This window comes from Lethenteron reissneri, chromosome 28 (assembly GCF_015708825.2).
Source record: "Lethenteron reissneri isolate LAM-NWPU_2019-01 chromosome 28, ASM1570882v1, whole genome shotgun sequence".
NCBI classification, from domain to species: Eukaryota; Metazoa; Chordata; class Hyperoartia; order Petromyzontiformes; family Petromyzontidae; genus Lethenteron; species Lethenteron reissneri.
Window position 1 is genome coordinate 11,233,579 of NC_083806.1, and position 21,167 is coordinate 11,254,745.

The following is a 21,167-nucleotide window of genomic DNA, read 5'->3' on the forward strand; positions in this document are numbered from 1 at the left end:
GTCAATGCACACATGATTCCTTGTAAAAAGGTTTCAGTTTTGTTGCCAGAAAAAAGGGGAAAAACCCCTATTATTATATTTTGGTACTGACAAAGGAGGTCTAATGACACACGCACATAATTCAAGATATCACACTCGAGCCATGAGATGAAAATTCCAGCGTATATTTGAAGAGAAAATGTAAAAAAATACTTACTGACACGAGTTTTAAAAATATTAAATATTATCCTGATAAAATTTTGAGGTTTTCATTTTGATTTATTCCAGCGCCCTGGCTGGGAAGTCAATTGTGCACCGCGCTAGTTTCGCTGCAGCGTTTGGTCGAGAAGTTGGGGTCCTTGGCAAGGGATGAGGATACGCGTCCTCTGATACGACCAGACCAGCGCTTCAATCCAACCACGTCTCAACAGAAGTTTTTATTTGTAAATGCCACTGCAAAGAGGTTTTTTTGTTAAACAAATTCCTCGGCTCAAGTTTAGGCAAAGTGGCTTTCTTCCAGAAGAAAAAAAACGTATCAATGTCCCCCCCCCCCCTTTGTACAGATGGCAAAGACAAACCAAGGGGAAAAATTCCACTCGGGGTCTTTTCTGCAAACCATTAACCAGCCCCAAATGGCCACGCCCGGTCCCTATGTCAATAAATCGAGGAAGAAATCCCACTGCTCAAACGAGCGTGGGGCTAATGCTAATTTGCATGTACGACCCTGAGCAAGCGGTAGAAGTTTCACATTCCCACAGTGAGTTCACTTTAACCCGAGGACAACTACCTTGGTGGTGATAACTACCGCGGTAGGTTTTCTAGGTTGTGCTCCCATACTCTTAGGTTTTTTCGGTAAAGTCACGTAGGTAAATTTTTTTTTAAATTAAAGTAAAATAAAAATCACGACGTTTCGGAGGCAACACAAGCTTCCGTCTTCAGGTGGAACCGTCACAGCACGCTCGCTGTAAATGCCACTGCAAAGATTTTTATTTTACTTTTATTAAAAAAATGTTTTACCTACGTGACTTTACCGAAAAAACTTAAGAGTATGAATCCTTGCAGTCACGAAAGCTTCAAATCTAGAATTGTGCTCCCATGTTCAGGAACTGAACACGCGCGCTACAATTCGGCGGTACTCCATTTTTAATCCTTTATATTAAATTCGCTTGCTTGCGTGCTTGCTTGCTTGCTTACGACCGTGCAAATATTTCGGTCGTTTTTTAACCCACTTCCCGTGATCCAATCGAGCTGACATTTGGCACACAGACTCGTTGTGCGAGACAAGTAATGTTCGTGAAATTTTTTTTCTAAAATTTTACACTGTTTAGGGAAAACAAATTAAATATTTAATTACCAATTGCTTAATACTGGCAGACAATCATCTGACCCATAGGTGGCAGCCATCTCAAGCCAGAGGATGAGAGGACTCTAGCCGCCACGCATATAAAGGATTTATAGTGAAAAACTTTGTTTTTACGGGTTATACTTATTACAACTTTCAGGAGGGATGATGATGGGCTGAGTTAATCCCTCACTGTGACCTTTGTTACTACTTGTATTTGTGATTCTTTTTTAATGATCGTTAAATATAATTTGTAAATTGTCATGGAACAGATACTGGATAGTGGTGTCAAAAGTGTGACGATCTGACCTCTAATGCATTAATAACATTATCCTGGCATTGGAGTTTTTTTACATTCCATGCGCATGACTTTATCTTTGTAATACTTGCACACCACACGCGCTGTCGGTAGAGAAATAATCGTACATAGCCAACCATGCTAATCGGAAGTGCGGGCAAGGACACGTGTGTTTCGAACCAGAAAAATTGGTTCATGGGAATAGACTTCGACTTTGTTTCGGTTCAGGGTCAAATAAAAACGTCCCAAACCTCAACTGTAAAACCTCCTGACCAAAAACACCTTCACCACACCAACCCGCCACACAGCGTCGGAAGCAGTCACAATCGCCCATTTGCCGACGACGCCTCGTGCAGATTAACTTGACGTCGTATTACACACCCGTCACCCAAACTATTCTAGTGCGCTACTCACTCTCCGTTTAGAAAATGTGTGTATAAAAACAGCGATCGGTGGGGGGGGATGTGGGGCAATTGGAAGCAAGAAAGGAGCTAGGGGAGAGCGAGGAGCTGGTCGGGAAGGAGCTGGAAGCTCAGTGGCTGGGGTGGTGAGCTTGGAGATGGTGGAGGGAGCTTGGAGAAGGCGCTAGAGCAGTGGTTCTCAAAGTGCGGTCCCCGGGCCATCAGCGTGAGTGGCCCGGGACGCTCCTCCAGATGGTCCACGGAAGTAAAGTTTTTGACGTTAATTCATAATATAAAACTATTTATTGAATGACGCGAGGTAAACTACCCTGAATAAACTACTTTAACCCTAATATCTAAATGCACCCCCCCCCCTAAAACATTATAACTGCATGTAAAAAAAAATATGTTATGTTTCAGTAATATGAATCACTTTGTATTCCTGCCATTTAGAGATAAGCGAATGCATTTTGCCGCCAGGGATCAGTGGCTGGGGTGGTCCACGGGCTAAACACTGAGCTAGGGGTATCTGAGCTGGATGAGTTGGTGGTGGGGGAGATAGGAGGGCTAGGGGAGTTGCATGCTGGGAGAAGCGGCTGAAGGGGTGGCAGCCCGCGAGATCGGGGAGCCGCGGGAGCCACAGGAGCCGGGCGGCGGGTTGGAGATGGGCCGGAACTGCGCCACCTGTTCCGCCAAGTTGGCCGTGCTGACGCACGGGCTGAACGAGTGGTCGTCCTCACGGTTGCCCTCGTGGCAAAACACGAGCAGCCCGTCAAACGGGGGCACCGTGGGGTCTTTATCCGCCCACTCCAGAGCCTGCACGCGCACACACAGAGAGAGATCCCCCTCCGTGTTGAGCCTTGCAGCCGACATGGTCATGTGCCCGTAGTTGAGCACCGGTTATGGGTGGCACGGCGCGTAGGAGGGTGGTGTGGCCGGACCCGCACGCAGCCCGCCATTGTGTGACCCGTGGTGAGGGTCAATGGCTCTTTCGGTGAAGTGACGTAGGTGAAAATAAAAAATAAGAATAAAAATAAAAAATTGAAATAACTAAATTAAATCACGACGTTTCGATCGCAACACAAGTAATCATCATCGGGTGTCAAAATCACAGCTAGAAATGTTTTACTAATTTTTACTATTTCACTTTAGTAACACATTTCTAGCTGTGATTTTCACACCTGATGATGATTGCTTGTGTTGCAATCGAAACGTGATTTCATTTAATTATTTTATTTTTTATTCTTATTTTTTATTTTCACCTACGTGACTTTACCGAAAGAACCAAAGAGTAAGGGTCAATGGCACCTGCCATGGGTATTTCAACTTTCCACCACTGCCTCAAGGTTGGCAGGATAGATGCGCGCCGCTCCAAGCTCATTTGAGCAGACGCGTTGAAGTTTGACTTCGCCGGGTAAAGCCCGCCGAGCTATTAGCTTGTTTTCAGAGGCGACCTGGCCACACATGTGGTTGACATCATCACTACGTGGAAATTTATAGCAGCAGCAGCAAAATAATCTAAAGGCACGTTTTCCAAACGTGGAGGGCAACATGCAAATTCCAAATATAAAACGGGCATTTATCAGGGTCAGGATCGAACCCATGACCTGCGTACCAGGCAAGGAAGATAACATCTCGCCACCGCAACTTGGTTCAAGCATCCCGAAAGCTATCATAAAATTAACAACTATAAAACACGAGTTGGACCACGTGCGTATTGTCCACCGTTTTCCTCCGAGTGCTCAGAGCTTCGTCAGACACCACGCCGTGACAGCCCTAAAACGCGTCACACAGCGATACAGCACACCCGGGAAAACCTGCGCAGTCCGTACAACATCATCCACGAATCTGGATAACGCACCCAAGGTTAGCACAAACATCACATTTAACTCGGATTGGGTAACGCAGGTGCGCTTGCATCCCAGGCTGTGGCATTGTGACGCGACCAGCTCGGGGTTCACCCAAAGCTGACGGACGACGGACGAGATGAAAGTCAACGCGAGCTCTCACCTGCGCAACGAACTTCCTCACGTCCGCCGTCGGCTTCATGCCCACGAGCTTGGGGAGGGTGTGATGCTGCGGCCAGACGGGTCCTGCGACGGCGGCGGGTGGAGGTACTTCCCTGCGGGTGAAGCCCCTCCCCATGCTGACGGACTCTTGGCCGATCACTTGACCGCCGTAGCCGCTCGCCCTCGGGTAGCCGAGGGTCGAAATCCTCCCGTGGTAAACGCGGCCGTCGGTCTCCAGAACGGTGCCCCCTGTCGCTCCGCCCGCCGGCACACCGAACGCCCCGTTCACTCGCGAGTCCATCGCGTTGCCCCGGCCACTGCTGCTGCTGCTGCTGCCCACCTCCGTAAACGTCGCCACGTGGCTGACGCCAACGCCGCCGCCGCCGGCCCCTGCCCAGGCGTCGCTCCCGCCGACCGCCGCGCCGTGCGCCAAGCCGGCGAACCGTCCGCCGCGCGCCTGCGTGCCGGCGCTATCGTGCGCCGCGCTGGAAGTCGTGTGGCTGGAGGTCGTCGTGATGGACTCTTTAACCTCGCGAATGTGAGAAGCGGCGGCGGCCGCCTCCGCTGCGGCGGCGGCCGCCTCCGCTGCGGCGGCGGCGCGAGAGGACTCCGCCACCGAACTGGCGCGCAGGGTGGTGGACTTGGTGTAGGCGGCGCCTTTGGCGTTCTCGGCGCCGGCCCAGCTCGAGCCGTTCTTCCCCTGAGCGTCGATTGCCAGCAGGTTCATTCTCATCCCCTGCAAAATGTGCCCGGCGCAATGTCAGGGTCCCACACGGCGTTCACTGCAGCGATGGCACGAGCTTTAGAGCTCCCACCTTAAGACATTTTTTTTCTTAAAGGCCTTTTCTCCTTGTTAATGTTGTTACGTGTTTTGGGAGTGTGGGGTGTATTTGTATCCGTGGTTAAATCATGAGCCTGCGTTGCTTATTTTAGGTTTTAGAATTGCGTGAGTTATTTTTTGTTTGTTGCGGTTGCACCCGATTCAAGAGCCGAATGGCTCACAGGGCTATACCTAATAAATGAACTTGATTTACTTGCTTGCTTTTAGCTCTGTGCAGTGCCTTGCCACGTCTGGGTGAAACGCGCTTTTATGAGTGTAACTTTATATTATTAATAAATACGAACAGAGTGAGAATAAGATTCTCTGTCATCTGGTGACTTTTACACCAAAAGTAAAAAAAAACTTAAATTTCGCTTTTCCATTTTCTAAACTAAAAATCGAGTTACATATCATGGAAAGAAGAAGAAAATAACCTGAAATATAATTTATTTTTACCAGGTAAGGCCCCACTGAGCTATGTAGCTTTTTTTCAGAAGCGACCTGGCCACAAATGATAGCTCAACAAAGTGGCTTGTCACGTGGACATTTTATCACAACCAAATATGCTAAACGCATGTTTCTAAATGTGGAGGACCTGTAGAAAAATCCACGTGATCATGGGGAGAGAGAGAAAACATGCAAACTTCAAATACAGAGGCGTCAGGGTCGGGATCGAACCCATGACGTCTTGCATACCGCCGGCGCCCATATAGAGAAGAACCCTAATGTATCTTATATTATTTCGTGTGTGTGTGTTTAGTCTGCTGCCCTTCCCCCGCACCTTCGATTAGCACGGTTGGCTACGTACGGTGTGAACGAAGTTCAACATGCATGCATGCATACATCTAGACAGATGGACGCACGAGTGAGCATCTTACCATATCCTCTTCCCCTCCGCCTTCGTAGTTGTAGGCCTGAACCCCGCCAAAGTTCCCCTGGTCGTGCACAACGTACAGGGCGCCCCCTGACCTCACGTAGCCGCAGCAGCCGTGTGGGTAGCACCATAGGCAGCACAGCATCGCTGGGGGAGACACGACGGAGAGAGTTAAGGCAGACCAGTCACAAGGATGATCTCTATTTAAAGCTTTCGTGACTGCAGGGATTCATCTTCTTGGTTCTTTCGGTAAAGTCACGTAGAAGGGAAATAATAAAATAATAAAAATGAAACATAATAGAATAATTCTCACGACGTTTCGGCCACAACGAAAGCAGCCGTCCTCAGGTGAAGAACAGGTCTGTCGGGAAGACAGCGTCTGAAATAGACGCTGTCTTCCCAACAGCGTCTGAAATAGACATTCCAGAGTCTGTCTTCCCGACAGACCTGTTCTTCACCTGAGGACGGCTGCTTGCGTTGTGGCCGAAACGTCGTGAGAATTATTTTATTATGTTTTATTTTTATTATTTTATTATTTCCCTTCTACGTGACTTTACCGAAAGAACCAAGAAGAAGGATGATCTCTCGCGTAGCCTTTCGACAGAACTTTGGGGCAAGTTCCTGTGAGCGAGTGCCTGTCAAGGCCGGTGTGGTGGGGTGGTGTGACAACTACACCACGGCAATCTGCGCCCCTCAGTTATTATTGCGGATGGCCGAAAGAGTAATGCTTATTTTTTATTTTTCGATTTAAAGCTTTCGTGAATGCAGGGATTCGTCTTCTTGGTTCTTTCGGTAAAGTTATGTAGAATGGAAATAGTAAAATAATAAAAATAAAACATAATAAAATAATTCTCACGACGTTTCTGCAACAACGCAAGCAGCCGTCCTCATTCAGACTCTGTCTTCTCGACAGACCGGCTTATTTTTTAGTTTTGTTATAAAAAATGATGTATTTTTTATTAGAATGTTTAAGACGGTGGTTCTTAGCCTGGGCCGCACGCAGCGCCTGGGAGTGCGAGATGCCCTTTCTGGAGGTGCGAGACGGGGCCAGATTTTTTTCGAAGAAAAAAAAACCGAAAACACAAATTAAGCACGGGCACATCAGTAACGACTTACGTCGTTTCATCGAACCCCGTGTGTTTATTAACATTGTACATTTTTGTAACGATCGAGAATCAAAGTGGTGCAGGCTGCAGTAAAGGTTAACAAGCACCGGTTTTAAGAATGTTGATCTCTAGATATGCCGTGAGCATTTGTCAGATGGCGGCGGCCCTCCTGACGAAGCCAGGCCGTGGCAGCGCCGGACCACGGCGATGCCAGGCCACAGGCAAGCCTGAAAACATGAGCTCGCGTCGACTGCCCCGTCACCCGATTCTCTCCCCCCGTACAACCCAGACCTCGCCCGTTCGCATTCTCATCCATTCAGTCCTGTACTTTGAAGGACGATCAAAGCGTGGTCAAACATTCAGAAAATGACGCTGCGACGCAGGATGAGGTTCGCAGAGGGCCGTGCGATGCTGCCGATGGATCAATTCACCGTGACGGAATGCCGACCCTGGTTCCACGGAGGCGGATCTTGGAACTTCCCAAGAAGGGCCGTTTCTTGAAGTTTCAAACTCTCTAAGCAAGGCCCCCGTTGTGCCCACACCCCGTCCCTCCCTCCCTCCCGCTTTGGATCTGCCACTGTTGGCAGAGGTGCATGAGGAAAGGGTGGTGGAGACAATTGTGTTGACCAAGAGCTCGGTGTGTCAGTGACATTCCCGTGAAATGATAACTAAGACGCTGCATTCGCTCAATACATATTATCGGCAAAAAAACGTATTGGAGGCATTACTTTTGTGGCATGCCTTGCACATATATACCATACCTCTTTATGGTCATCATTATTGGTCGGTGGGTAAATATTTCCATAGGTGTGGTACTATATGTATAGGTGGGGCTCTATGCGGTGGCTAGGAGATGTGAACTAACTCGCCTGGTACACAGGAGTTTGTGGGTTCGATCCCAACGCTGACGCCTGCTGCTGTATATTTGGAGTTTGCTTGTCTCTCTCATCATCATCATCACGGTGGCTGGGAGATGTTAACTACCTCGCCTGGTATACAGGAGTTTGTGGGTTCGATCCCAACGCTGACACCTGCTGTATATTTGGAGTTTGCTTGTCTCTCTCATCATCATCATCACGGTGGCTGGGAGATGTTAACTACCTCGCCTGGTATACAGGAATTCGTGGGTTCGATCCCAACGCTGACGCCTGCTGCTGTATATTTGGAGTTTGCATGTTCTCCCTGTGGTCGCGTGGATTTATCTCCGGGTCCTCCGGGTTTGTTCCCTACACATTTATAATCAACATCACGCGCTCAGAGTATGTATCCGCTATGAATTTCCGTGCGATGATAAGCCACTTTGTTGAGCTGTCACTTGTGATAGCCGGTCGCTTCTGAAAACGAGCTACATAGCTCAGTGGGGTCATACCTGGTTCAATAAATATAGTTACGTTTTAAAAAAATATTTATTGGTGGGGCACAGAAGGTTGCTGGGTTGGGGTAGCAGGGCAGGCAGAGTAGGGTCTGGCCCCAGGGAAGATCACCCATTAATCATCACGAGAATTTCGGTCATCCTCGCAGCAACAACGGCTTTCGGCTCGCCATCAAACAAAGACGGTCACTGCATCGCGTTACGCTTTCGGATGCGCTTCTGCGGCCGAGGGCAAGAGCCATCGTATGTGCTGCGAGTGGATCCTCAACACGTGCACGCAAGATGAGATCGACATTCACTGCCTTCGCTGGGGTCACTTGAAATCTCTGCTTTCCAGCGAGCTCCTGCCGAGCTGCTGCCGCTGTTTAAATAACTCGGCGATGTTTGGACATCGCTTGCCCGTTAGTGACCTCTTTTGTCGGCTTTCAGCCTTGTTTGCTCTACTCTCTCTCTTTTTTTTTAACGACGCTGTCGTTTTCCTCGCTGCAATGTCGTCATTGATTAATGGCGCATTTGTATTTTATATATATTGACATTTTTATTGGAGATAAAAAATTTGTGTTTCTTGGGAAACGGTCCGTTTTACCACTGGCACTTACTATGCCTAATCTTGCACTTTTTTATTCCTTAATTGGCTAAAACTTTTTTAAGATTAATTTTTATATACATTTTTTTTATTTCTTCCATTTTTTTATTCATTTATTTTTCTCTGACGTGTTACGTCTGTCACGGAAACGGTGTCTGGTGTTTAGTTGATGAAAAGTTGCACTTCGTTCAGTTCAGTTATTAGGTATAGCACTTAAGAGCTTCATGGCTCACAGGGAAATAATAAACCTGAACTGACACATGGAGGCACGCTTATAAGAGTCACAGCAGCTAAACGTGCACTTGTTGTACCTGGCAAGCGCCTCCGATTAGCACGGTTGGCCTACGTACGGTTGGAAAAAAGTTCAACACACGTACGTACGTCATTCCTGTCACTACCACCCAACACATTCCTGCGGAGAGAGCTGGTAGGAACGTTGGGTTGCTCGGTCAATGGTCAGGGTCAACGGCGGCGTGGTGTATTCCGCAAATATGCCCGACTGTGAGGGCGGGCACAAGCCGGCGTGAGTAGGTTAAACGTTGAGTTTTATAAGGGCACCACGGGGTGACCAGTCCCTCCCCACCCAGCCCCACCCCTCCCACACCCCACCCAGCCCCTCCCCACCCTCCCCTCCCCATCTAGCCCCACCCTCCCCACCCAGCCCCCCCCCACCCTCCCCACCCAGCCACTCCCCACCCTCCCCACCTAGCCCCTCTCTGCACGACGGACACAATAATCTCCTGTGGGCTGGTGTAACCAGGAGGTTCCTACCAGTATAAAGCCAGAGTCTAGCCACTATACACGGGGCAAACCAGAAAGTTTCTAACCAACAGTTCAAATAAGTCGCACGCCCACACTGCCAGCCGCATCACGGCTCGGTGTTTGCTTTAGTTTCGCAAGACCTCGCTTGCGCTCCCAACTATTTAGCGCGTTGACAGACAGGACAGTGCATTCTGACACGCCACGCAAAAGAACACATGGGCAGCTCTCGCTCGCTCTCTGCCTTCGAGGTCAAACCCCAGCGAACGTGGAGTCGGAACGCTGGGCTCAACGTTGGCTGCCCAGCGTTGCGATGTTTTAACGAACCCACCACCACCACCACCCCCGCCACCGACTTTTCCACTCCACTGAAAACAGCAACGAATCACTCGGGTTAAAAATCACGCTCCGTCGTCTTCCGTTTCAATTTTTTTTCAAGACGATGACATCCGTGGACCGATTACAAACTGAAAATACCAGGTTCTCAAAATGTTTCAAATTCCACCCCAGTGAAGTCAATGATATTTATTTTGTATTTGTCAAAGCTGCTGGACTAACCTTGTTCAAAGGCAGACCTTGTTCAAAGGGACGGGGCAGACACAACGTTGAGTGGCACGCCAGCCGGAACGGTCAACGCGCTTTCAGCAAACGTGAAACGCTGAAACGGAATCCATGACGACGCGATCTGCCTTTGCCCAACCGTGCGTTCGTCCGCTGGTCGCGGTGGCGAGATGTTAACTACCTCGCCCAGGAGCCAAGAGGTCGTGGGTTCAATCCTGATCCTGACGCCTGCTGTGTATGTGGAATTTGCGTGTCCCTCTCCCTCTCCCCGTGGTTGCACGAAACTTCCGTAGACATTTAAAATTATTGGCGGTACAACCGATGCAGCATAACATACGGTCCTCAAAAAAAAAAACAGTATGAATTTACTTTTTTTTACAAACATTAATTTTCCGACTGATTCAACATCACGAGAACTGATTTTGACAAGCCACCACCCCCCCGTAAGATTGTCTGACCAGGGTTGCGAATCGTGGGAAATTCAATAATTACAGTGAAAAATGGTGAAACAAAAATGTTATACTGCGCACCATCCGGTTTAGCGCCAATAGGTTCATTTAGAATCGACATCAATTCGCGTTTAGAGCGTTTGGCTGCTGCTATAAACTCGCACTGCGATTAGAAGCCGCCACTTCGTTGAGTTATCATTGTGATGGCCAGGACGCTTCCGAATAAGAGCTACACAGCTCAGTGGGGCTTCACCTGGTAACATAAGGGGCCGTCCATAAATGACGTCACGCGATTTTGGACGATTTTTGCCCCCCCCCCCTCGTCACACGGCGTCACAAAAAGTCAGACCCCCCCTCCTCAAATATGACGTCACAAAGCTCTGCCCCCCCCCAAAAAAATAAAACATGCTTCAAATCGCTCAAAACTATTGTCATTGTAGTGCGTATTTAATGTGCGCTGCACTCTGATGTTGTACTAGAAAACATTTATTAAAAAGTCTATTTAATTAAGTAGAACGTGTTGTCTATATTTATTTAAAGTTTCGCATTTTGATGTGACGTCACATTTCTCAACCCCCCCCCCTTCGTCACACATCGTCACAAATGTCTGACCCCCCCCCTCCCCCCCCTAGGTGCGTGACGTCATTTATGGACGGCCCCGAAGACAAATCCCCATACGTACGAGGACAGACTACGACGCCCGTGGCTTAACTGAACTCATTTTGGAAGCAATATCTGTTTGACTTTGACTAACAGAAAATGATTGAAGGGGGGGGGGGGGTGGTGGGGTTAGGCCCCCTAAACCACCTCCTCGCACCTCCTCCGCCACTACCGGGCTGGGTTCAAGGATTTCACACGGAAAGGGGCAGACGTTGTTTGAGTGCTCGCACAGTTGACTCAGCCGGAGCAACTCAGCGTCACTCTTTCTACAGGCAGGTGTGTTTAAGTCAACCATCATGTTAATGGAAGACTTTGCAGTTTTTTCCTGGATTTTTCTGTTTGCGCACAGTCACTTTAAGATGGTTTCTTGTTCATGTTTTAGTTTTTTTGGTTGTTGCGGTTGCACCCGATTCAAGAGCCAAATGGCTCACAGGGCTATACCTAATCAATGTGGGGCCCTTTGCCATCAGTCCACTGCTGGATGAAGACCTCCGCGCTGTGCCGCGTCGATGTGACCGAACCGTAGGGTGTGGGTCGGTGAAGGAGGAGGCCGCCCTGGGCTGGTTTCAGATATGAGCAAACGCCACTGACACCAGCAGTGGCCCAGAATTGAACTCAGGTTGGCCGGGGTTTATAGCTGCTGTTGCAGTGTTCTAACCACAGTGCCGCACCGCTCCACCTCCCATAAACTTTACAACGAAAGCCTGAAAAAAATACACTAGCCTTTAAATCAGAAGATACTCCCTAAAACTTGTTAATATTTCACCGTAATGATATACGAGTTGTGAGATGTGTCGCAATATACACAATGGGCAGTCTGCATTAACCACAAACGGCCATCTTTATGGCCTAGTCTCACCAGTGTCAGCCCAGAGAACGCCAAAGGCAAACAGCACAAAAACTTGTTTTCCCCTTTTTTTTTTCCAGAAAAAAGGGGAAAAACCCTATTATTATATTTTGGTACTGGCAAAGGAGGTCTAATGATGTAGATGCTTACCCCAAGCCCTCGTTACTTTGATAGTGCATTGTCTTTGAGCTGTGTACGCCTTTTGGCGTCATCTGGTCGGGCACCAATTGAGACGAGGCTCAAATGAGAGCCGTCTCTGGTGTGGACCAATCAGTTTCAAGGACAATGCATATACTATCAGAGTGTGTTTTTTGTTTACATTTTGACTGCAAGTATTGTGGTTAATGCAGACATGAATCCTTGTAAAAAGGTTTCAGTTTTGTTGCCAGAAAAAAGGAGAAAACCCCTATTATTATAGGACAAAGACAATGTACGTATCGGAGACACTCATAGCGCGGGTAGAACACTGGTGAGGCGAGGCCATAAAGAAGGCTGTCTGCCTCTGGTGTAGGCCAATAAGCTTCAAAGACAATGCAAATATTATCAGAGCATGTTTGTACTGTGTGTGGTTAATGCAGACTTGATGCCTTGCAATAGGTGTCTATGTGGTGTTTTAACATCTTATCACCTTCATAATAAAGGTTTTTGGGTTAGATCGCGTTATTTTCAAATGTGTCGTAACCCTTCACCACCCGACATGGCCAAACAGTAAAAAATGTGTCACTTTTACAAAGGGCAAATAGTTCACTACTTCAACAGGTGGGCTAAAGTAGTGAAGTATTTGTCCTTTGTAAAAGTTACACATTTTTACTGTTTGGCCGTGTCGGGTGGAGGGTTCCGACACATTTATAAATAACGCGATCTAACTCAAAAACCTTTATTATTAATAATATTGGTCGCGAAAGCCTGCTACGTGTTAAACTGATCTTATCAACTGTTCTATTGCCAGAAATGGTAAAAACTATCCTTATTTTTCGGAATTTTTGATACTGGCAAAAGTGTCCCATAGACACACTGGGCAGTGTGTACGCAGTGACTGCGTCCGGGTTAAGCCGTCGCTGGTCAGGGGCATACGGGAACTACACGTGGAGACAATGCCTACCCACAAGGCCCGTAACAATGCACTGCCTCGTCATTTACCATTTATGGCCCTTTTGTCAATCCAGTGCTGGACGAAGGCCCTCCCTCCCCATGTCGTGTCGGTCATCAGGATGGTTTGACCATACTTCACCGCACCGGTCAGTGCGGGTTGGTCACGGGCCCCATGCACTCACGTAAGGTGCACGAGGTGCGTAGGGGGCAGCCCTGCAATTGCTCTGCGAGCACCACTGCTGCTCGAAGCGCCTCCACTTGAGCCACTCTCTCGAACTCTACAGAGAGCCCCTCTAACTCGAGGGTGTTTGGCCTACTCGTCCACACTGGACAAACGTCTTGGGAAGAGGTGGGAGTGTCCCACCACACTTTATCCCACCTCAACGCAACGCACCGATCGAATAACCGTAATCCGTAGTGCTGGGTGCACACCGGCAGACAGATGTGAGGAGTCCGATGTGCAAACCGTAATCCCACAGCATCATCCCAACGTCACCACACCGACTGTATGTGTGCATGTGAGTTGAACTTCTTTCGCACCCTACGTGGCGAACCGTGCTAATCGGAGGTGTATAATGCACACGGCCCCGGTTTAGACGACCGACGCGGAATGCCGTACCTAGGAAGAGCAGCAGCAGTATGAGGAGGCAGAAAATAATGATGAGCAGAGCAGCGAGGCCGAGTCCGATGCCACCCAGGGCCGCGGGGCACGTGAGTTTGTCGTCGCAGTAGCAAATCGTGACCTCGACCACCTGCTCGGACCGCAGGCCCGGCTTGTCCGCGAGCAGCACGGGGACGCTGTAGTGTCCGGGCTGGACGCGGTCCGGGTGCGGAGCCAACACCAGCACCTCCCCTGTGCGGCACGAACGGACGGGCGCACGTGGGAATGACCGCGGTCAATGTGACAAGGTTAGCCGCCCCGTGGATCAGAGGGTCAGGGCGCGGAGCCAGCACCACTGGGACAGCCCGGGTTTGAATCCAGGTGTCGGCCGGCCCCGCGCTTGCAGTGCGCTCCGTTGACACGTTGTCTACGTCGTTCAGTCGCTTACGACCTAAATTCGATTTGCATCCCGCGATGCTTCTCTGTGATGCGAGGAGGCACTTTGACATGCCGGCGAGGAATTTAAGCACCCGAAAAATGCAAACGCTTATCCTTAAAAAACCGGGTTCTCAAGCGCAGCGAGTTTACGTGTCTCAGCCCGGTCACAAGTGACTGTACACAAACAAAAATAACCCACGTTCAATGAGATTTAGCATTTCACATGGACGGTTTCCAGCACTGAGAATTAAAAACATCGCTGTCACGTGATGAACATGACTCTTAAGTGGCAGGGTGCGTTGCCCCCGCCTTGCGGAATAGAGGGCCACCTGAATGGATCTCAGAGGTAGCTCTGTTATCACCACTTGTGCGGGCCGCTCTTTAACACAAAGGGCTACACCGCTCTTTGAGGGACAGATATGGATATTTCGTCCCATGGCATGCCACTGACAGCACATTCGGATCAACTTGGTAAAATAACTTTTTTTTTAAATTGGTGATATTGCAAACATCTATTCATATGCATTTGAGGTGGGTGCATTGTAGGACGGTCTGTTTTCCCCACGTTAAAATCAAATAACGTGGAGGCTTATCAGTTATTTGGATCTTTTAGACCTTTTAGAATCAGGGGTGGGAAACCTTTTTTCTGCCAAGGGCCATTTGGATATTTATCACATCATTCGCGGGCCATACAAAATTATCAACTTAAAAATTAGCCTGTTATATTTGGTCAAACATTTAATTAACTCACCCCTAATCTCTTTGGCGAGGCGTGTGATGTTAGCTGGTAATGATGATGTTGCTACTCGCAACTGATTTTCCAGGTTTGCTCCTAGATTTATTGAATTTCGAGTCCCGCCTGCGGTTGCCTTGTCAGGGCCAGACCAAATGATTTTGCGGGCCTCATACGGCCCGCGGGTCGGACGTTCCCCACCCCTGTTTTAGACCAATGGCTTTCCAGCAGGACTTGATTAAGCGGACCGCACAGCAGATTGCGGGGCTTGTCAAGCAAACAACACGGATGCATTGCCGACACTTCGGAGGGCGACGACACAGCCAAGCGACTCACGGTGAGAGGGCGTCAGATCGTTTCCTACCTGTCTGGTAGAGGATTTTCCAGTTGTTGCGGATCTCAGGCGGCTCCTCGGGCAGGGAGAAGGTGAAAGGCCCGGCGTTGGGCGCCTCGTCTTCATCCAGTACCGTCACGTTGATGCCCTGCCACGCGAGGTCCTCGCACACCCTGTGGCTGTAGGGCAGCTTCACCCGGGGCTGGTGGTCGTTGACGTCCGTGACCCGCAGGAGGATGGTGGCCGTCCCCGTCTGCGGGGGAACGCCTACGGGGAACACGAGTGTCACGTGGGTCGGTCGACGCCGAGAGGCGAACACGACGGAGGGTACGCGCATGGCCAGATAACAGAATCTGGGTGCAGCCCTGCAATCGCTCGCTCACGCCACTGATGGCAGAAGGGCCCCCCACTAGATACAGGGACTGCTCTACTCACATAAATCCGACTTACGAACTTTCAGAGATACGAACAAACCTGGTCCGTATGTCCAGTTGCCTGTTTGGACCGAGGAGTCGTGAGTTCAACCGCCGCGCAGTGTCATTACCCAGCATTCCCAGCATTTCTGCCTGGGCCGCCGCCACTGTCTGTTGTTGTTGTGTTGTCGCTGTGCGGGTCACTACGACGTTCTCTGTGTGTTTTTCATGGACATTATCAACCTCCATCATGTCTCAAACGCGTAAGAGTGGTGAGAGTGTGGAGGGTGGTAGTAAGAAGAGCAATTCCCCGTGTTTATTGTACATGCCGCACAACACGTTTGGAATCGAGAGGAGTAAAGGTGGGACTTAGGAACAATTTGACTCTGTGAACCTAACTCATTCATAAGTAGAGGAGTACCTACATAGCCTCGAGAGAGTCTCCCTCCTCGAGAAGATGTTTGGTCGACTCTACCACACTGGGAATATGTACGCTGCGTTGAACTTCTTTCGCACCCTACGTAGCGAATCGTGCTCATTGGAGGTGCGGGGCGGGGTGGAAGGACAACAAACTTAACGTGAAAAAGCAGCCGTCAAGAAATGAGCTGGGAATTTCCCACATTCTGCCAGAGGTGCCCTGTCAATCGGACGGACTGCGATCTTGCCAGTTTATAACCTCTGGACAGATAAGAGGGGGTGGGTGAGGATGATTAAGGAAACTTGCCGTTTCAACTGCAGGGCCGAAAGTTCAAATCGAGCCGTGTGCTAACCATTACACCACTGTGGCATCATCCCATGCATATCTGTAGGGAAATTATTAAATACAGTTTGGGCTCAAATTCATGACATGAATAGGCTAGCGAGGGCACGATGGACAGCTTTTGAAAAATTTTACTATTAAAAAAAATGTTTACCAAGCAATGCCCACTGAGCTATGTAGCTCTTTGTCAGGAGCGACTGGGCTATCACAAATGAGAGGTCAACGAAGTGGTGGTTTGTCTTCGTGTGGAAATGTATCGCAGCCAAACACTCTGAACGTGTGGTGATGTTCATTCTAAATGTGGAGGGAAAAACCGGAGCAACCGGATAAAAATCCACGCGACCAATGGTGAGAACACGCAAACTCCAAATATACAGCAGCAAGCGTCAGGGTTGGGAACGAACCCATGACCTCCTGCACACCAGGCGAGGTAGTCAACATCTCGCCACTGGGGCGCCCTCACGTGCAAGAGCAAGCTGGACCACGCATCGTAAGGCCGTGAGTGATGGCCTTCATCCAGCAGTGAATAGAACATGGCTATCCTCATACATATACCATACACGTAATCACAAGACTCTTTAACAGCGGCAGGAAATCGCGCGAGCGAGCGAGCGAGGAGTCACGGTGGGACGATGACGACGACGACGACGGCGGCGGCGGGTACCGTTGTCGAAGGCCAGGATGGTGGCGGTGTAGGTGCCGTTGTAGATGCCGCGCGCCTCGCGGTCCAGTCTCGCTCGCGTTCGCACCTCCCCCGTCGTGGGGTTGATGGAGAGCCACCCGGACGGGTCGTCCCCCATTTTGTACCTGACGTGGGAGGGGGGAGGGTGGGTGAGAGGGTGGACGCGGTGAGACGTCATTTTAAATATAACTTGTTTTCCTTCCCCGGTCTTACGTGAATACGACTTTGACGTGATGTCGGCTTCACGTCGCAGGCAGAAGAAACTCACGAGCGGGACTCTCGCATGACCTTCCAAGGGTGTTCCTTTGACCGTCAATGAAACGGAGCGCTTTCATTTTTTATTGTCTGGCCTCTTTGTTTGGCCAAATTAAGTGAACAACCAAGTTAAAACATTTTTATAAATAGAGGTTTTTTTTTTGGATTAGATCGCGTAAATTTATAAATGTGTCGTTAAGCCCGCCACCACACGACACAGCCAATTAGTGAGGGTAATCGGAGGTGCGGGGGTAGGACAACAAAGTTATCACAAAAAGCAGTTCTAAAGAAATGAGTTTGCCAATCTAGATTCATCCGAAGTGCGTAGCTCCAGCGGCTCCCTTAATATCGGAAGGAAGAGCGTTCCAGACGGCCGCAGAAGCGCATCCGAAAGCGCCACGCGATGCGGCGACCGTCTCTGTTCGATGGCGAGCCAAAAGCCGCCACTGCTGCGAGGATGCCGGAGTTTGCGCGATGGCGGTTTATGCTCCTTGATGAGAAAAAAAATTAATGCCAAGCTGCGGCCTGGAATTGAACCGAGGTCGCCAGGTTTTGCAGTGCAGTGCGCTAACCACTGCACCACTGCTCCATCCCCCCCCCACCCCCCCACTTGGGCTATGACACGAGTCAAATCATACGAAATGGGCAGGTGATGTTAAGTTCCACAGGTATCTCGGGGGTTAGTTCACCTAATCTCTCCTGCACAGATCCAAAGGAGAGATTAGGTGAGCGCAAAGAAATGTTACCCGTGGCCCGCATTAGCAAGGTGCTGGGCTAAGTACTGTACGTGTCTCGCAGCCATTGGTAGGGGGTGGTGTAGTTTTATTCAGTGTGTGTTTGAGAGATTTGTTTACCTTTCTTGTACTTTGCACTCCTATCGTGTTTTTTGTACCGTTCGTTGTTGTCACGTTCTTACCCCGTGCCCTTACTGGACATCTGTAAAAAGAGCTCATAGGAATCCTCCTGCAGTATAAATACATTCTGCTTCTGAACTGCTGGATGCATGCACTTTCGGTGCTTGGCTATGTCATGGGGTTTGATTAACCATGCCTCACCGTACTAGCGAGAGTAGCTTGGTTAACACGTAGCTTGTCGTGTGTGAAGTTGCCGTGGTATACAGGAGGTCGTGGGTTCGATCCCGACACCTGCTGCTGTATATTTGGAGTCTGCGTGTCTCTCTCTCTCTGCGGTCACGCGCATTTTTCTCCAGGTCCTCCGGTTTTTCCACATTGAGAACCAACATCACCACGCGTTTAGAGTGTTTGGCTGCCGCTATAAATTTCCACGCGATAAGCCCCCACGTTGTTGAGCTGACATCGGTGATGGAAAAGAGCTCTACAGCTAAGTGGGGCTGTACTTGGTAAAGTCAAAATCATCTTGATTTGAAGCTTTCGTGACTGCAGGAATCCATACTCTTTGGTTCTTTCGGCAAAGTCACGCTCAGTAATCTGCGAAAGACGGGTCTGCAATACACCCGCTGTTTGCTGTAAAAGTATAAAATAAATCTTAAACTATTTTTGGTGCTTTCGGTAAAGTCACGTAGATAGAAAATTATTAATAATTTGTATGAAAATTTATAATAATAATTTTCTATCTACGTTCTTTCGGTAAAGTCACGTAGATATAATTTTTTAAATCATTTTTATCATTAATAATTTTCTATCTACGTTACTTTACCGAAAGCACCAAATATCTAAAGAGTTTTTTTTTTACTTTTACAGCAAACAGCGGGTGTGTTGCAGACCCGTCTATCGCAGATTTCTGAGCGTGACTTTACCGAAAGAACCAATGCGTATGGATTCCTGCAGTCACGAAAGCTTCAAATCAAGATGATTTTGACTTTACCAAGTACAGCCCCACTTAGCTGTAGAGCTATTTCCATCACTGATGTCAGCTCAACGGCGTGGGGCTTATCGCGTGGAAATTTATAGTAGCAGCCAAACACTCTAAATGTGGAAAAACCGGAGGACCCGGAGAAAAAAGCACGTGACCACGGGGAGAGAGACACGCAAACTCCAAATATACAGCAGCAGGTGTCGGGATCGAACCCACGACCTCCTGTGTACCACGGCAACTTCACACACGACAAGCTACGTGTGATCCACGAACCCTGCCTTTAGTAGCGGAGTGTGGTTGGCATGAATCCTCGTGCAGGGAATGAAATGGGAGCCCTTTAGTCCTCCCCTGGGTAGTCACCTGGGCCCCGCCGCTTTGTGGGCCCCCAAGCAGTTGCACCGCCTGCACACTCGATAGCTACTGCACTCCCAAGTTGTTTAGAACTGCTTATTGTTGTTGTTGTTGTGTTTAGTTCGCTGTCCTTCCCCCGCACCTCCGATTAGCACGGTCGGCTACGTACGCTACGAAAGAAGTTCAACATACACACACTACACGACTATACACGACACTACTATACACTACACTATACACTGCTCTACTATACACTACACCACTATACTACATTGACAAGTCATTCCCTTAGAACTGCGTGTTGTGTTTAGTTCGCTATCCTTTCCCCGCACCTCCGACTTGCACGGTCAGCTGCGTACGGCGCCAAAAAAGTTCTACATATCTTGATTTGAAGCTTTCCTGACTGCAGGAATCCAAACTCTTTGGTTTTTTCGGTAAAGCCACGTAGGTACAAGTTCTACATACACACAGTACGTACGTACGTACTTCCCTGCCCTCAGAGAGCTCGGCATCGAGTTAGTGACACCGGCACGGGCTCGTGAGCTCGCAGTACCGGATCTGCTGGTGCTGGCCCACGTCCGGGTCTGTGGCGGTGAACGCGCCGAGCGTCACGCCCGGTGGCTGCTCCTCGGTGACGGCGGCCTCGATCTCGTCGGGAGAAAACTCGGGCGGCTCGTTCTGGTCGCGCACCGTAACGGTGACCGTGGCGGTGGAGGCCGCGCCGGGCTGCACGCCCCACAGCGGCTCCTCGTTCTCCACGACCACCACCAGCAGCACCTGCTTCGTGGACTCGTAGTCCAGGGCCTGGGGCAGGAGACACGGCCGCGCGGGGCGGGGGCGTCCATCGCGTGAACGGCGCCGCTCACGACGCTCACGGAGCCCCCTCTTGGCTACAGGGACTCCTCTACTTACGGACACTCGACTTGCGAACTTTCAGAGATACGAACAAACCTGGTCCGTACGTCCAGTTTGTCTGTTCGGACCGAGAGTGGTAAGTTCAACCGCCGCGCAATAGATGGCGGTGGTGGCATCTACATCTGCAGAACGTGAAGAGCCAGTGGCGTCTACAGGAGATCATACAACTTTGAAAGCCATTCCCCGCGTTTAGTGTACACGCCGTACAACACGTTTGGAATCGACAGGAGTAAAGTTGGACTTACGAACAAATCGACTTCAGGACAGACCTCTGGAACCTAACTCATTCGTAAGTAGATGAGCCCCTGTGTATTAACCTACGGCGCAGTGTGAAGCGAAAGGCCAAGGGGGTGTCATCGCAGTCGATGTCACACCGCTGTGTTTGCGACGCTTGTAGGTCGGGACGTCTCCACGCGCTCTGAATGCTGCCAACGGGGGCAAACATACGTACACACATGCTAGGTAATGCGTTAATTCAAACGGTGACGTCCGTTTGATCACTTTCCTCTTCTAGGAATTTTAATTTGGTGCCTAGAGTTAGTCTAAGACGAGTTTACCTGATGACCTTGAATTTTGACGTTATACCTCTTGGTTTTGGGTGTCATTAGCTTTGCTTTCTCACTTGCCTCTGTTGCATGTACCGCGCCGTGCGTAGCCAACCGTGCTAAATTGGAGGTGCGGGGGAAAGACAACA

The 21,167-nt window shown here is 49.5% G+C and overlaps 1 protein-coding gene across 1 annotated transcript in view; it reads right to left on the bottom strand.

Annotated features, from left to right (window-relative positions):
- Nucleotides 1–148: 148 nt before the first annotated feature.
- Nucleotides 149–21,167, bottom strand: part of LOC133348946 (cadherin-2-like) — a 33,512-nt gene continuing 12,493 nt past the window's right edge. Inside the window, exons 9-15 of the mRNA XM_061562098.1 lie at nt 20,112–20,362; nt 17,099–17,241; nt 15,292–15,528; nt 13,775–14,008; nt 5,728–5,870; nt 4,031–4,765; nt 149–2,836 (exon numbers count right to left, since the gene is read on the bottom strand). Coding sequence (XP_061418082.1) covers nt 2,588–2,836; nt 4,031–4,765; nt 5,728–5,870; nt 13,775–14,008; nt 15,292–15,528; nt 17,099–17,241; nt 20,112–20,362 — 1,992 coding nt within the window. The 3' untranslated portion in view covers nt 149–2,587. The remainder of the gene's footprint in view (nt 2,837–4,030; nt 4,766–5,727; nt 5,871–13,774; nt 14,009–15,291; nt 15,529–17,098; nt 17,242–20,111; nt 20,363–21,167) is intronic.